Source organism: Hemibagrus wyckioides, linkage group LG13 (assembly GCF_019097595.1).
Source record: "Hemibagrus wyckioides isolate EC202008001 linkage group LG13, SWU_Hwy_1.0, whole genome shotgun sequence".
Lineage (NCBI taxonomy): Eukaryota > Metazoa > Chordata > Actinopteri > Siluriformes > Bagridae > Hemibagrus > Hemibagrus wyckioides.
This window is the reverse complement of record NC_080722.1, coordinates 18,001,015-18,015,468: the sequence shown is the minus strand read 5'-3', so window position 1 is coordinate 18,015,468 and position 14,454 is coordinate 18,001,015. Positions and strand designations below refer to the sequence as shown.

Here is a 14,454-nt window from a genome sequence, read left to right as displayed (position 1 = left end):
AACACAAATCCCCACAGCCATGTACCAAAATCTATTGGAAAGCCTTCCCAGAAGAATGGAGCTTATTAAGAGGTAAGGGAACTGAATCTGGAATGCAGTGTTTAAAAAAAAACTATATATATATATATATATATATATATATATATATATATATATGTATATATGTGTATATATATATATATATATATATATATATATATATATATATATATATATATATATATATATATATATATACACTATATTGCCAAAAGTATTCGCTCACCCATCCAAATAAACAGAATCAGGTGTTCCAATCACTTCCATGGCCACAGGTGTATAAAATCAAGCACCTAGGCATGCAGACTGTTTTTACAAACATTTGTGAAAGAATGGGTCGCTCTCAGGAGCTCAGTGAATTCCAGCGTGGAACTGTGATAGGATGCCACCTGTGCAACAAATCCAGTCGTGAAATTTCCTCGCTCCTAAATATTCCACAGTCAACTGTCAGCTGTATTATAAGAACGTGGAAGTGTTTGGGAACGACAGCAACTCAGCCACGAAGTGGTAGGCCACGTAAACTGACGGAGCGGGGTCAGCGGATGCTGAGGCGCATAGTGCGAAGAGGTCGCCAACTTTCTGCAGAGTCAATCGCTACAGACCTCCAAACTTCATGTGGCCTTCAGATTAGCTCAAGAACAGTGCGCAGAGAGCTTCATGGAATGGGTTTCCATGGCCGAGCAGCTGCATCCAAGCCATACATCACCAAGTGCAATGCAAAGCGTCAGATGCAGTGGTGTAAAGCACGCCGCCACTGGACTCTAGAGCAGTGGAGACGCGTTCTCTGGAGTGACGAATCGCGCTTCTCCATCTGGCAATCTGATGGACGAATCTGGGTTTGGCGGTTGCCAGGAGAACGGTACTTGTCTGACTGCATTGTGCCAAGTGTAAAGTTTGGTGGAGGGGGGATTATGGTATGGGGTTGTTTTTCAGGAGCTGGGCTTGGTCCCTTAGTTCCAGTGAAAGGAACTCTGAATGCTTCAGCATACCAAGACATTTTGGACAATTCCATGCTCCCAACTTTGTGGGAACAGTTTGGAGCTGGCCCCTTCCTCTTCCAACATGACTGTGCACCAGTGACCAAAGCAAGGTCCATAAAGACATGGATGACAGAGTCTGGTGTGGATGAACTTGACTGGCCTGCACAGAGTCCTGACCTCAACCCGATAGAACACCTTTGGGATGAATTAGAGCGGAGACTGAGAGCCAGGCCTTCTCGTCCAACATCAGTGTGTGACCTCACAAATGCGCTTCTGGAAGAATGGTCAAAAATTCCCATAAACACACTCCTAAACCTTGTGGACAGCCTTCCCAGAAGAGTTGAAGCTGTTATAGCTGCAAAGGGTGGACCGACGTCATATTGAACCCTATGGATTAGGAATGGGATGTCACTTAAGTTCATATGCGAGTCAAGGCAGGTGAGCGAATACTTTTGGCAATATAGTGTATATATATATATATATATATATATATATATATATATGTGATGGTCAAGTGTCCACAAACTTTTAGCCAAAGTGTACATTCCCAACCTAAGTGTAGTGGTCCTGGGGAGGATAAAGTGGTTACTGGGAGGGTTTTTCTAGGCCACCATAAACACTCACACACACACACACACACACACACACGCTGGTGCAGTATGAAACACAAGGGCAGTTCAGACCTTTATTATGAAATGGCATTTCTCCGTCTCGGAAATGTCGTGTTGTGTCGCTCTCTCTGCCCACTCCACTCGTCTTATCATTAACAACACCGAACAGCTCAGATGGACCTGGTTTAACCTTCTGTCCCTCTGATGCGAACCATGTGCTGATTTATGCGGGATCTGTCCCAGTACACCTGTTTGGAATATCGCTGCCGTCCACTCCTCTGATTTTTTTTTTTTTGCGGTTCTGTTGAAACACACACACACACACACACACACACACACACACACACACACATAGACATACACACACACACACTCTGAGCAATGGCGACTCCCAGTCCTAGCACTAACTCCCCAACTTCATGCAATAGCATGAGCGCGGCAGGATCCCCGCTGCAGCATCACCAAATGCAGACTCAACACCTAACCACCATGAGCAGTGTACAGGGTAAGGACATGGTGTTTAATAACGTGCCTAGCTTAGCATAATATAACAGTTTGTCTGTTGCTGGCATAATCACGGTTAGCTACTGTCACTGCGTCCCATAGCACACACAGCGCTAACGTTAGCTTACCGTATCTCGTTTAGCTAGTTGGCTAAATGATTAGGCCTGAAGTCGTAGTGTTTAACGCTCTAGTTTATTTACCACATAAATGTCTCAGTGGTACATGTTCGTGGCCGATATGAGAAGAAACAAAACAGCAAATCTGCCGTAGTTGTTACGGATAAGCAAGTGTTCAGTCAGTGATTTTTTTGGGGGGGGGCTTTTCGGTGATGAAGCTAGCTGGCTAACTGCGTAAACACTGCCCCGTGCTCCGGTCACATTCGTATCGCTGTTGCTCTGCTGCATTAATCCGCGACAACGCCGTGAAAATATCCAGCGCCACGCAGTGTTTATTTATTTATAGAACTTGTTAAGTATATACAGAAATACAGCAGTAAATCTGTTACAAATGGGCGAACATTGTTTTGACGGCATTGAGTAATAGATACAGGTTATACTTCCTGACAGCAATTGGACAGAAAGTGTATCAGAAATCTGAGTGAATGTTGGGGAATATTCTAGAAAAGAGCAATCTTTGCTGTTTACTGTCTGTTTCTTGAATTACTGTATAAATATCTATCTATCTATCTATCTATCTATCTATCTATCTATCTATCTATCTATCTATCTGTCTGTATCTCTCTCTCCCTATCTCTCTCTCTCTCTCTCTCTCTCTCTCTCTCTCTCTCTCTATATATATATATATATATATATATATATATATATATATATATATATATATATATATCTTTTATTAATGTCCATGGGTTTCTATGGCTTATTTTGTCATCACAGGTTCCTTCTGTTTTTGTCTCATATCATTTACATTTACAAGTTTGTGTGTGTTTAAGGATTGGATGTGTAAAAGGATTAGTTTCACCGAACATTAAGCACATATATATATATATATATATGCGCTATATATATATATATATATATATTGCCCCCCTGTTAAAAAAATGGAGCTGGTCTGAACAAGCTACCACAACATAGGTCAAGCTTAACATATCTGCTGGCCGCTGCATCGTAGACAGGTTTTTTTAAGAAAATAACCCAAGTGTAGGCCCATTAAGTTAACTCAAACATTTGTTGTACAGTTTAGTCAAGTAATACAGATGCTGGAAGATAAGTTGGAAAAGATGGTGTACCAGTTTGACCAGCTTAGCTTGTGTTTTAGCAGGGTTAATTTGCTGTTTGAGGTGTTTTCCGAGATTGGCAAATTTTTTAAGCTACCATCAAGCTAGGTCGCCACCAGGAAGCTTATGTTATGAAATGATAGCATCGACTGTCCCAGTGTGCAGCATTCCACTCTCAAGATTCACTGAAGTCTCAAAAAAACCCCACTTAACAGGTGATCTCTGGCAATAAGTGACGGTGATGATTAATTTTCTAGAACAGCAGTTCTGACAATAGTGCTGGCTGTAATTCAAACCACAGGTTTATGTTTATGGCCTTGTTCTAGTATGTTGTTGTTTCTAAGTAACAACTCACTCACGAAGACTTGTATGGCAAACACGGCACATAAATAAAATAAAAAAAATCATTGATACGTTAAAGCTTCTCTAAACAGACGTTTATCAGAGATTACAGAAGTGGTGTCGGTTGGCAGTACATGGGAAAATCTTCAACACCATCAGCTGTTTTGCTTTCTAGTTTGTTGGCTGCGTTTGATAGGAAAAAACATGTATTAACTTCAAGAAACAGTTAAAAAAAAGTGTCTTGGTTGTTCCACAATATTGCATTTATCTCTAAATGTTAAAGATGATGTTTTATTCATTTGATAACTAACAAAAAAAAAAAATCGTTCAATATTCAAGAGGAATAAAACACGTTGGGTCATGCTTTTATAATAAATTCATCACAAATACATGTTGAACAACATCACTCCACCCTGCCATCATGGAATCTTTTCCTACGTGTTCCATCATGTTTTGTTCCTTACTTTAAAAAAATAAACCAGCAGTTGACTTAATTGTTATGCACATTAATGAGAGCAAAGGTGAACTTGAGATTTTTTGCTAATGTGATTAGGAGCTGATTAGGTTATGATTCATGTATTAAACCTATACATTTTGCCACAAATACTTAAACTATTATAAAATATATTCTTTAACTTTGTGATTTCATTAAAACAATACTTTGGTAAGTAACTTTGCAATCAGTGCTATAGTGGATTTTAATGCCAATAATAATACAGTGGTTACTGGTGTTTATTATTCTGTATTGGTTTATGATTTTTATGTCTTTTAACAGTTATTTACATAGTTGTCAGCAAATTATCAGTTCTGGTATATTATATAGATTTGTTACTATACAACATACATACAGTATATTGCCAAGGGTTTTGGGATGTCTGCATTTACATGCACATGAATATTTAATGACATCCTTTTCTTAATCTGTAGGGTTTAATATGGAGTTGGTCCACCCTTTGCAGCTATAACAGCTTCAACTCTTCTGGGAAGGCTTTAGGAGTGTGTTTATGGGAATTTTTTGACCATTCCTTTAGAAGCTCATTCATGAGGTCAGGCACTGATGTTGAATGAGAAGGTCTGGCTCGCAGTCCCCACTTTAATTCATCCCAAAGGTATTCTATAGGGTTCAGGTCAGGACTCTGTGCAGGCCTGTCAAGTTCCTCCACACTACACTCGCTCATCCATGTCTTTATGGACCTTGCTTTGTACACTGGTGAGCAGTCAGGAAGGGGCCATCCTCAAACGGTTCCCACAAAGTCAGGAGCATGAAATTGTCCAAAATGTCTTGGTATGCTGAAGCATTAAGAGTTCCTTTCACTGAAACTAAGGGGCCAAGCCCAGCTCCTGAAAAACAAACCCACACCATAATCCCCCCTCCACCAAACGTTACACTTGGCACAATGCTGTCAGGCAAGTACCGTTCTCCTGGCAACCGCCAAACCCAGACTCATCCATTGGATTGCCAGACAGAGAAGTGTGATTCGTCACTACAGAGAACATGTCTTCACTACTCTTAAGTCCACTGAGTCCAGTGGCCGGCGTGCTTTACACCACTGCATCTGACGCTTTGCATTGCACTTGGTGACGTGAGGCTCGGATGCAGCTGCTCAGCCATGAAAGCCCATTCCATGAAGCTCTCTACGCCCTGTTCTTGGGCTAATCTGAAGGCCACACGAAGGTTGGAGTCTTGTAGCTTTTGACCCTGCAGAAAATTGGCGTTCTTTCACAAATGTTTGTAGAAGCTGTCTGCATACCTAGGTGCTTGTGGCCATCGGAGCACCTAAATTCAATGATTTGCAGGGGTGTCCCAAAACTTTTGGCAAAATGGTGTATATATCTACATCATCTGCAATATACAGAAACTTATCACAGCGGTATCCAAGCTACACCTCTGTATAGTTGTGCACCGTGTTTTCAAAATGACGGATGTTATGATAACATTGGCTTGCAGCAGAAGTTAACCGGCCATCTGATCTGATGATTTCTATCTTCCATGATTGAAAGTGTTTTTGATGAAGAGCTTTGTTTTATTTTCTCTGAATTTCATGTGTGATTAACACACGCTTGCAACATAATGCTTTCATTTGCACCATCCACTGTGATGACCTTTTGATTTCTGATAAAGTGATAAGATCATTGATAATTCTGTAAGATGATGCATCATTTTGTTGTTTTTAGTAATTTTTTCTTATGTCAAAAGGATATTATAACCACATGAGGATAAATGACTGTGGGTTTTTTTGTTTGTTTTTTTTTAAATAAGAAATTACACTTTATAACTTTGCAAATTATGTATTATCCTATTTTCTTTGCTTCACAGACTCTAACACTTGCTGGAGGTGTCAGAATGAAACAGGTATTCCCATTTCTTTTTTCTTTTTAATCTGTATGGGTCACACCAACACTACATGAAAGGTGATTTTAATTTTGGAAAAATAATGGTCATGAAAAAGTCTATAGGCATTTGGCCGTAAAAGAACATGTACTGCGTGCATGGGTTTGCATCCATGTTGATTGTACACATTTACTACATCTGGTGTGAAGCTTAAAGCCAGTTTTAGACAGCTTTTTAGGAATTTTGACTGGTCATTGGGTCATCAGTGGCTTCACAAGCGTTCACAATAAGAGCAGGGATTTTAAAAAGTTTACTAAGTATATCTAAATCTATATCAAACAAAAGTGTCTAATATTTTCCTAAACTGAGATAAACAATTTCGGACATTTCTAAATAGCGAGGACATTTAAGAGGAATAAGAAGCTGTTCACATTTCTCTACAGTGGTTTGCGAAATAAATCTTGCCTGCAGATTTTTATTTATTTATTTATTTTTCTAATTTTATTTCTTCACACTCTCAATTTTTGCTGCAGGGTTTCAGATAAATCTGTCTGGTGCTCCGCAAAGTAAGTGTTTTTTCTCTCTTGTCTCTGTTTGACCATGTGATTATCTTCTTTTCTTATTATTCTGTTATTACACCTTTTTATAAACAGTGTACGTCATTTATAATGCCAAACAAGGAGTCTTCACACTTAATATTTCAATAAATATGCAATGATGTCGTCCGGATTCAGCCGTCTGATTGGTGATAAAAAGATAATCATATTATTAAAGCAACTAGCTAACTAACTTTATATTGTGGGAGAAAAAACACTGTGGAGATTGTGTACAAATAATAATAATAGGTGTAGGCGCGAGGCAAGATGAATCTGGCGTCCGATACAGAAAGCAGATTAAAAAAAAAAAAAATCAGGATTTTTCCATTCCAGTTAACAGAGAAATTCATATCAAGTGATTTAACATTTTATGTTCGGAAGCTACGCTGGAAAACCACATTTAAGGTCTGACTTTGTGTGTAGCGTTTGAGCTGCAAAGAATACGGTCATGTTTAATTGTGTCATCTGCTTTGTGGCTTTTTTTTTTTTTTATCAAACATGTTCCTGACATAGAGGTCTTGGAGCTTGTCAAGGATTGGATTTAGGAGTGTAGAATCAAAACTTCTTTCTTTCTATCCAGAGAATACAGATTGTTTATTAATACAAAGTATAAATGGTTCTCGTTCCCAGGTAAACGCAAAGCACTGAAGCTAAACTTTGCTAATCCCCCGATTAAACCGAATGCAAGACTCCCCATCGCATCAGCCAACCCTTCCTTCCATAACCCACACATGTAAGTGATGAAGAAACCATTTTCCAGTCTGAGAGTTTGACGATTTCAGTTGCATTTAATTTTTTTATTTATTTATCTTTTTGTGATGTGTGTATACTTGTGCTGACACAGAGAGAGACTGCGCAATCACAGTATCGAGTCATGTGGGAAGCTGAAGATTTCTCCCGAGCAGCACTGGGACTTCACTGCCGAAGACCTGAAAGACCTAGGCGAGATTGGGCGAGGCGCCTATGGCTCGGTCAACAAGATGGTTCATAAGCCCAGTGGTCAGATCATGGCTGTTAAGGTAGGAACCAATACACCACCTACACTAAATTCATCATAGGGACAATTTACAGAGAATCAAAACTCTGAAAAGGAAGGCATAAGGTTTGTGTGTTACATGACTGTTATGTGTTTGTTTGCAGAGGATCCGTTCCACCGTTGATGAAAAAGAACAGAAGCAGCTGCTGATGGATTTAGATGTGGTTATGAGGAGTAGCGACTGTCCCTATATCGTCCAGTTTTATGGGGCTCTGTTCCGAGAGGTGAGCTTCACTTTTTAAACCTGAGATTAAGCGAGTCTCTGCGTCGTCGTGTGGTGAAGTTTCACACGAACCGAATTAGAAATCAGAAAATATCGCGTGTTTCACTGTGAGAATAATAACCAGAAGGCAACACAGGTGTACGTTTTTTTTTTTTGTAAAGTGCTGATGATAAAAATTAACCTTGTGTGATCAAATATAAACCACATCTGCTTTTACTGAAAGCATTTCAGCAGCTTTTTCACTCATCTGTATTAAGTGGCTTATAATGTACAGGAGCATTTTTTTTTGTTAGTGTTTAAAACCCTCATTTCTTGTGTTCAGAATTGTTTAAATCTATTTTATTTATTGAATCGCTTCAGCATGTGCTGTGTCTTTACCGTCATACGGTATTAAATTGGCAAATATATTTGCAGCTGGATTAAATCACAGTTCTTTCTCTTTATGAATGCAGTTTTCTGTAAATAAATAAATCCATTAGCCATCGTCGGTTGTGACAAGAAAACATGAAATGGGGCAAAAACGGATCTACTTGCTTGTGATGTTCATTTAAGAGTTTCCAGTACGAGAGCTTTGTCATAGAGATACCAGCCTGAGGAGTTGATAGCATGACTTGGTATAACCTATAAGTCAGTTTCTCTTGCGAGCTTTAATATAAGTTTTTTAAAAATGTAAAAATTTCGTTAATATCATACCATGTGCAATATGGTCTTAATTCTGTAGCACCTTTTTTTGTTTTTTTTGGACATTTTGTGTATATATAGCATGTTTCATTTATATTTATTTCTCCTGTGTAATCTGAAGCGGTCTTTGGTAAAAGAATTTCCTTCGAGATGAATAAAGTTCTATCTTTATCTTATTTTATTTTATCTTATCTTAGTTTCCAAAAGCAGATAGAGAGCATGAGCATGTCTCTAAACTGTAGAAAACTGGAGAATACAGGGAGTGTTAAGGGATTTAGGTTTGTTTACACATTATAAATACCATGTATTGATTTATTTGTGTCTTTATTAATTATTTGGAGCAGTGTTGATGAAACTCACCAAAGACGATTCACAGCATCTCTTGAAAACGTTTTCTGGGAAGACCTTTTCAGCAACCCTTTAAAATTGGCTGGAAACCTGGTTAACAGATCGTATTGTAGATACACATACCACGCAGTTAGTTTCTCAGAGAAAAGCATGTTTCTCACAGGGGGAATTTTTTCAAGTCTCATAAGCCCTAATATGTATAACAAAGATTTCCTTTTTCTATAATGTGTTTCCCTTTTTCTCGTCTCTTTTACAGGGTGACTGCTGGATATGTATGGAACTTATGTCTACCTCGTTCGACAAATTCTACAAATATGTATATTGCTCATTAGATGATGTCATTCCAGAGGAAATATTAGGCAAAATTACATTAGCGGTGAGCGTCTTATCTCATGCCTTTTTAAGAACCGTGTTGCCGCCAGCGTTTTAGGATCCTTAATTTTTATTTCCCTTCGATTTTATTGCAGACTGTGAAAGCACTGAATCACTTGAAAGAAAACTTGAAAATAATCCACAGAGGTAAGTGATAAATGTGCAACATTTCAGTGCAACATTATTTTTTAATACACTTTAGTCATTTAAACCAACTTTTAGCATTAAGTCATGGCCTTATTATAAATTCCTGGCATTGGGTTTTAAATTTGAAGAATAGCAGTAAATGTTATAAGACATCTGTGCAACAAATCATCGTGGGGTTAATGTGCAAGGAAAGGAAACGGGGTGGAAAGACGCAAGTCTGGACTTTTGAATGTCTGCCTGATTGAAAAATGACTTTTGAAACAATGTAAAAAATGAGTAAATAATGCGAACAGTCTTCGTAGTAAGCGCAAATAATTACCAAATTATAGTGGAATGCAAATCTACCTCTAATCTCGGCATGGCTGGGAGACATTCAGCATGCAGACAGAGCTTTGTCTGTGTGCCAGCTGCCACTAGATGGAGCTGTCCTATTAGTTAACCAACTCGCAATCACATAAACATGCCTAATTACACTGATTTGCACGACACAGTGAGAAGTGTATTAACAAACATTTGAATAAAAGTACAGATTCATGAGCAGACTGACGTTTTCTTATCGTTTTCTTGTTATTAAGTCTTTAAACATGTTTTATGTTTACAATTTGTAGACATCAAACCCTCCAACATTCTCCTGGATAGAAATGGCAACATCAAGCTGTGTGATTTTGGGATCAGTGGACAGCTGGTTGACTCTATAGCCAAGACTAGAGATGCTGGATGCAGACCTTACATGGCTGTGAGTCACATCATTATCACTCACTTCTTAATTGTATCAAGTTCATGTGTAGAATGATGTTTTTATAGATGAATGAAAAATGGCATCAACATTCACTACATATATATATATATTTTTTTTTGGTCTTGAATACAACTTGAATGTTTTATATAAAGAGAAAAACAACATATGGTACAGTTTGTTGAGCTTCCTTCGGTTGTACATTGTTAGCAAAGCAAATTATTATTTGCATCTAGTCATAATAATAAATACTTAATCACTTTCTCTATCTGCTAAAACGTCTTTCCTACTATTCCCGATTAAAGAGCTGTTTTTGTAGAAACAATACAATTTTTCATTGATCACATCTAGCCAGAGCTACAATCAGAGCTGCTGTTAGAGAAAATCATTCTAACCAATCAGATTTGAGGATTCAGTACCGCTGTTGTATTATTTTAGTATGATCTCTTACATTTTATTTATTATTATGCATTACTTGTGTTTTTGGTGGTACTACCTTGGGACATTTTTTCGAGCTTGTCTATAACAGTGCTCAGAAATTCAATTGCTGTGGATAAAATCTCTCTCTCATATTAAGGACAATATTCAGACCTTTTGTTTCAATTCTTGTTCTTTTTCTCCTACAGCCTGAAAGGATAGACCCTAGTGCTTCTAGGCAAGGCTACGACGTGCGCTCGGATGTTTGGAGTTTGGGAATTACGCTGGTAATTGTGCTGTGATGATCATGTTTACCCACGGACTGAAGTAAGTATAATATGGTCATATTAACCGCCTCATGGTTATCCGTCTCTTCCTTCAGTATGAGCTGGCCACCGGGCGCTTCCCATACCCCAAGTGGAACAGCGTGTTCGATCAGCTGACACAGGTGGTGAAGGGAGACCCACCTCAACTGAGCAACTCGGAGGAGAGACAGTTTTCTCCTAAATTCATCAACTTTGTCAATCTCTGGTGAGTTTCATAGCTTTCCAATGAACGGAAATGTACTACCGTACAACAAAAAGTTCTCATTTTGCTCAAGAAATCATTTTGTTTCCTTAGCCTTACAAAGGACGAGTCGAAAAGGCCAAAGTACCGGGAGCTTCTGGTAAATATGTCTTTTGTCTACTATTTTTGAATGTTTGTCAGTGCTATTTTTCTGAAATATTGGATATAACTGTATCTGTTTGACTATACCTGGTGTCATTGTATTTATATGCACTCTAATTAGTCACATCTTTAATATTTTTCTAATTTAATTTCTCTGATTTCTTTCCTGCAGAAGCACGCATTCATACTGATGTACGAGGAGCGAGTGGTGGATGTTGCCACTTACGTGTGTAAAATACTGGATGAAATCCCCGCCTCCCCCAGCTCTCCCATGTACGTCGACTGAGCGTGTACATTACCCGAACGCAAAACGTAACACGGCAGCCGTTTGGCGCACCGCATTGTCCCGTTTCACGGTTCCACACTGCTTTTAAGGATCGACACTCCCAAACATTGTGTGCAATAAGGATCGGCTTTTCATCTTCGAAACCATTAGTGTATTGGTCTGTAAAAAAAAAAAAAAATCAAGCTAGAACAATAAGAAAAATAAGAACAAGAATAATTTTATTCGAGGTGTGATATTTATTTTAAAGCCACATGTAAATGTTTAGCTGAGCGCATTAGAGAAAATTAGAACAAGACTTGAACTCCCCTCATTCAAGACACACTTCATGTTCGCGGGAACGTTAAACGTCTACTTGGAAGTGATGTTGAAAGAACTAGAAACCGAACCGAAACAAGAAGTCACGTTGATCTTCGACTAGAAAGAGACACGCCTACCATGTCGTATACCGTGTAACATTTCTTCTGATAGGATGCGTCATTTAGAGCAATATCTGTAGGTGTAAAGCACAGTCCAATTGTGGTCTCAACCTTCCGAAAGAGTGCGCGGGAGTATCGTCGTTCGTCAAAAGAATCGGTTAAAAATGGTTGGATCATTTCTTCTAGACGTCGCACTCCACACACCGGGGTCTTTCCGACATTTCACGTGAAGGAAAAAGACACAGATGACACTCGGAGGCTGTCTGGTACCATTTGACAGATCAGTTGGTAGGTTGAAAGATTAACAAAGTCGTCCTTAAAGTAGTTTTGTATAAATATGCAACTTTAACTCACCAAATTGTATTGAATGATTTGGAAAAAAATTGCTGGAATAGTGTACACACTTGCAAACACTCCGATTTTACTGTAAATATCAGTTACGGTTGCAGTACATGTCCCAAACTCTCTAATGCTACTTTATATTTTGCCACTTTTCCTGAAATTGGCCCTGACATCTTGGCTCACGCATGCATTCAGAAAGATGTTCAAATATCACTGTTTAGGTTACTCACTTTAAAAGAATTGTACAACACTTTGCCAAAGCAGACTTTTACTAACTGACATAATAGGACAACTGAAATATGACACTAGATGGCATTGAAAGACTTGGTGGAAAGGATTTTTTTTTTTTGTGCGCGCGTGTAAAATACAGATCATCTGACAGACTTTAAGATGCATCACTGACCTAAGAATGCTTAACTATACATCCCTTTTATGGGCAAACTGTAATAAAGAAAAAAATCCCAGTTTTGAAAACAATCTTGTACAAAACAGCACCGCAGTAGAATATTTAATATTAGAAGGGAAATTATGGATTTTATGTAACGTTATATTGTATCGGTATAAAGAGTGGGAAATATCTTCAAGAATTGTTCACACTGTGAAAAGATTTTAAGTGTATACATTGTGAACAGCAATCTGTAAAAAAAAAAAAAAAAAAAAAAGAAAGAAAAAAAAAGAATTGTAATTAGAGGATATGCAGGGATATTGCCTTATGTCTGCTTTTGGAGATATTAACCTCTGACGGTCTGAGCTATTTGTCTTCTTCACTTCACATATTTAAAGGATATTGATGAAATCTTAGTGTTCTTGTAGTACTGATGAGAGCTAAGTATCTGCCTGCAGGTCAGTTGTGATAAGGCTAGGATGTGATTGTGACCTTATCGAGCTATTTTTTTCTGTAAGGTCTGGAAACAAATGGACTGAATGCTAGAATAAATCCTATGAATTAGCCTCTGCTGGTGTGCCGGCTGTTTGTGTGGGAGAATAAAAACACATGTTGGCGCTGCAGGGTAAGGGTGTGGGGTTGAGCTCAGGTTATGGAGCTCTCGATATCATTTTTTTCCCTCTATGATGTATTTATGATGGTATTTTATTGATAAATTATCTGTGTGTGAGGGAAGGAGTGTGCATTCTGTGCGTACATGAGAGAGAGAGAGACAGAGACAGTGCCTCCAGGGAGAGTATAAGTGTCTCCATGCTCATTATTCCTGGGGTAGGCCCCACCTTGACCCTGTCCTGCATAAAACAGTTACTGATGATGAACGAATGAAGAAAGCTGAAGTCTGTCAAAAGAATAAAACACAACGTTACATGCACGTAAAGGAAAATAATCAATGTTGCGGCCTTATTTGTTTTCCTGTAACAACGCCAAGACCAGGACGTGTTTTATTTCTGTCTTACACCACAGTCATTTATCAACTATTATAATATTTCTATTCATGAATTCGACATAATTTTTTTTATCCATTTAAAGTTACAGTTAATGCTGTGAAACCTCCATGAAACTCGTCAGCACGTCTTCTGACATAGAGCAGCTATAAACACTCATTCTCTCATCAGCTGCAAACAATGCAGGTTGTCATGTTCCAGAGAAAGAAAGACTGTTGTGTTTGCTGTTGTTATAGAAATAACAACTTATTAGAAGGAGCTCTGTAATATAAACCTGTGATTTGTCTTGCTGCCGTTATAGAAAAATAATCAACTCCTTTCCGACCAATCAGAATCGAGTCGAGTTCAGAAGTGCTGGGGTATAAATATATAAACTTTATCAGTGTCCTAATAATCCTGACCAGATGCTAAGGATGACCCTACATGGACAACCTAAAGATCACCATGAGGTTACTCTGGATGGTATCATGCAGAAACCATGAGGATGGCTGTGGATGCTCTTCCTTTTCCTAGTCTTAGGACTAGTAGTTGCTATACCTAATAACTTCAGTTTGAATAGACTTTAAGTTGACGCTAGTCTCACCGTCCATTTTATTAGGAATGCACAGTTATCTAATCAGCCAGTCATGTGGCAGCAATATAGTGGGTAAAGGAATACAGGTACAGATCAAGAGCTTCAGATGTTGTTTACATCAAACATCAGAATGGAGAAAAACTGATCTTGGTGCTAGTTTGAGTATTTCCGAAACTGCAA

At 38.4% G+C, this 14,454-nt stretch overlaps 1 protein-coding gene across 2 annotated transcripts; it reads left to right on the top strand.

Annotated features, from left to right (window-relative positions):
* The first annotated feature begins 1,755 nt into the window (after positions 1–1,755).
* Positions 1,756–13,261, top strand: map2k4b (mitogen-activated protein kinase kinase 4b). Of its 2 annotated transcripts, XM_058405785.1 has the most exons (13): positions 1,757–2,135; positions 6,028–6,063; positions 6,576–6,608; positions 7,269–7,371; positions 7,483–7,657; positions 7,779–7,898; positions 9,183–9,302; positions 9,394–9,445; positions 10,054–10,181; positions 10,808–10,885; positions 10,981–11,129; positions 11,220–11,265; positions 11,440–13,261. In XM_058405785.1, the coding sequence occupies exons 1-13, from the start codon at positions 2,012–2,014 to the stop codon at positions 11,551–11,553; spliced, it is 1,278 nt and encodes a 425-aa protein (XP_058261768.1). In that variant the 5' UTR covers positions 1,757–2,011; the 3' UTR covers positions 11,554–13,261. The 2 variants fall into 2 exon arrangements, with proteins under 2 accessions (XP_058261769.1, XP_058261768.1); XM_058405786.1 differs by lacking the exon at positions 6,576–6,608 and having other exon boundaries at positions 1,756–2,135.
* The last annotated feature ends 1,193 nt before the right edge of the window (positions 13,262–14,454 follow it).

Excerpts from the sequence above, each read along its gene's own strand:
- map2k4b (XM_058405785.1), top strand. The coding sequence starts at position 2,012 with ATGGCGACTCCCAGTCCTAGCACTAACTCCCCAACTTCATGCAATAGC. Across the intron at positions 7,372-7,482 it reads TCCTTCCATAACCCACACAT|AGAGAGACTGCGCAATCACA; the intron begins GTAAGTGATGAA and ends GTGCTGACACAG. Across the intron at positions 7,899-9,182 it reads ATGGGGCTCTGTTCCGAGAG|GGTGACTGCTGGATATGTAT; the intron begins GTGAGCTTCACT and ends TCTCTTTTACAG.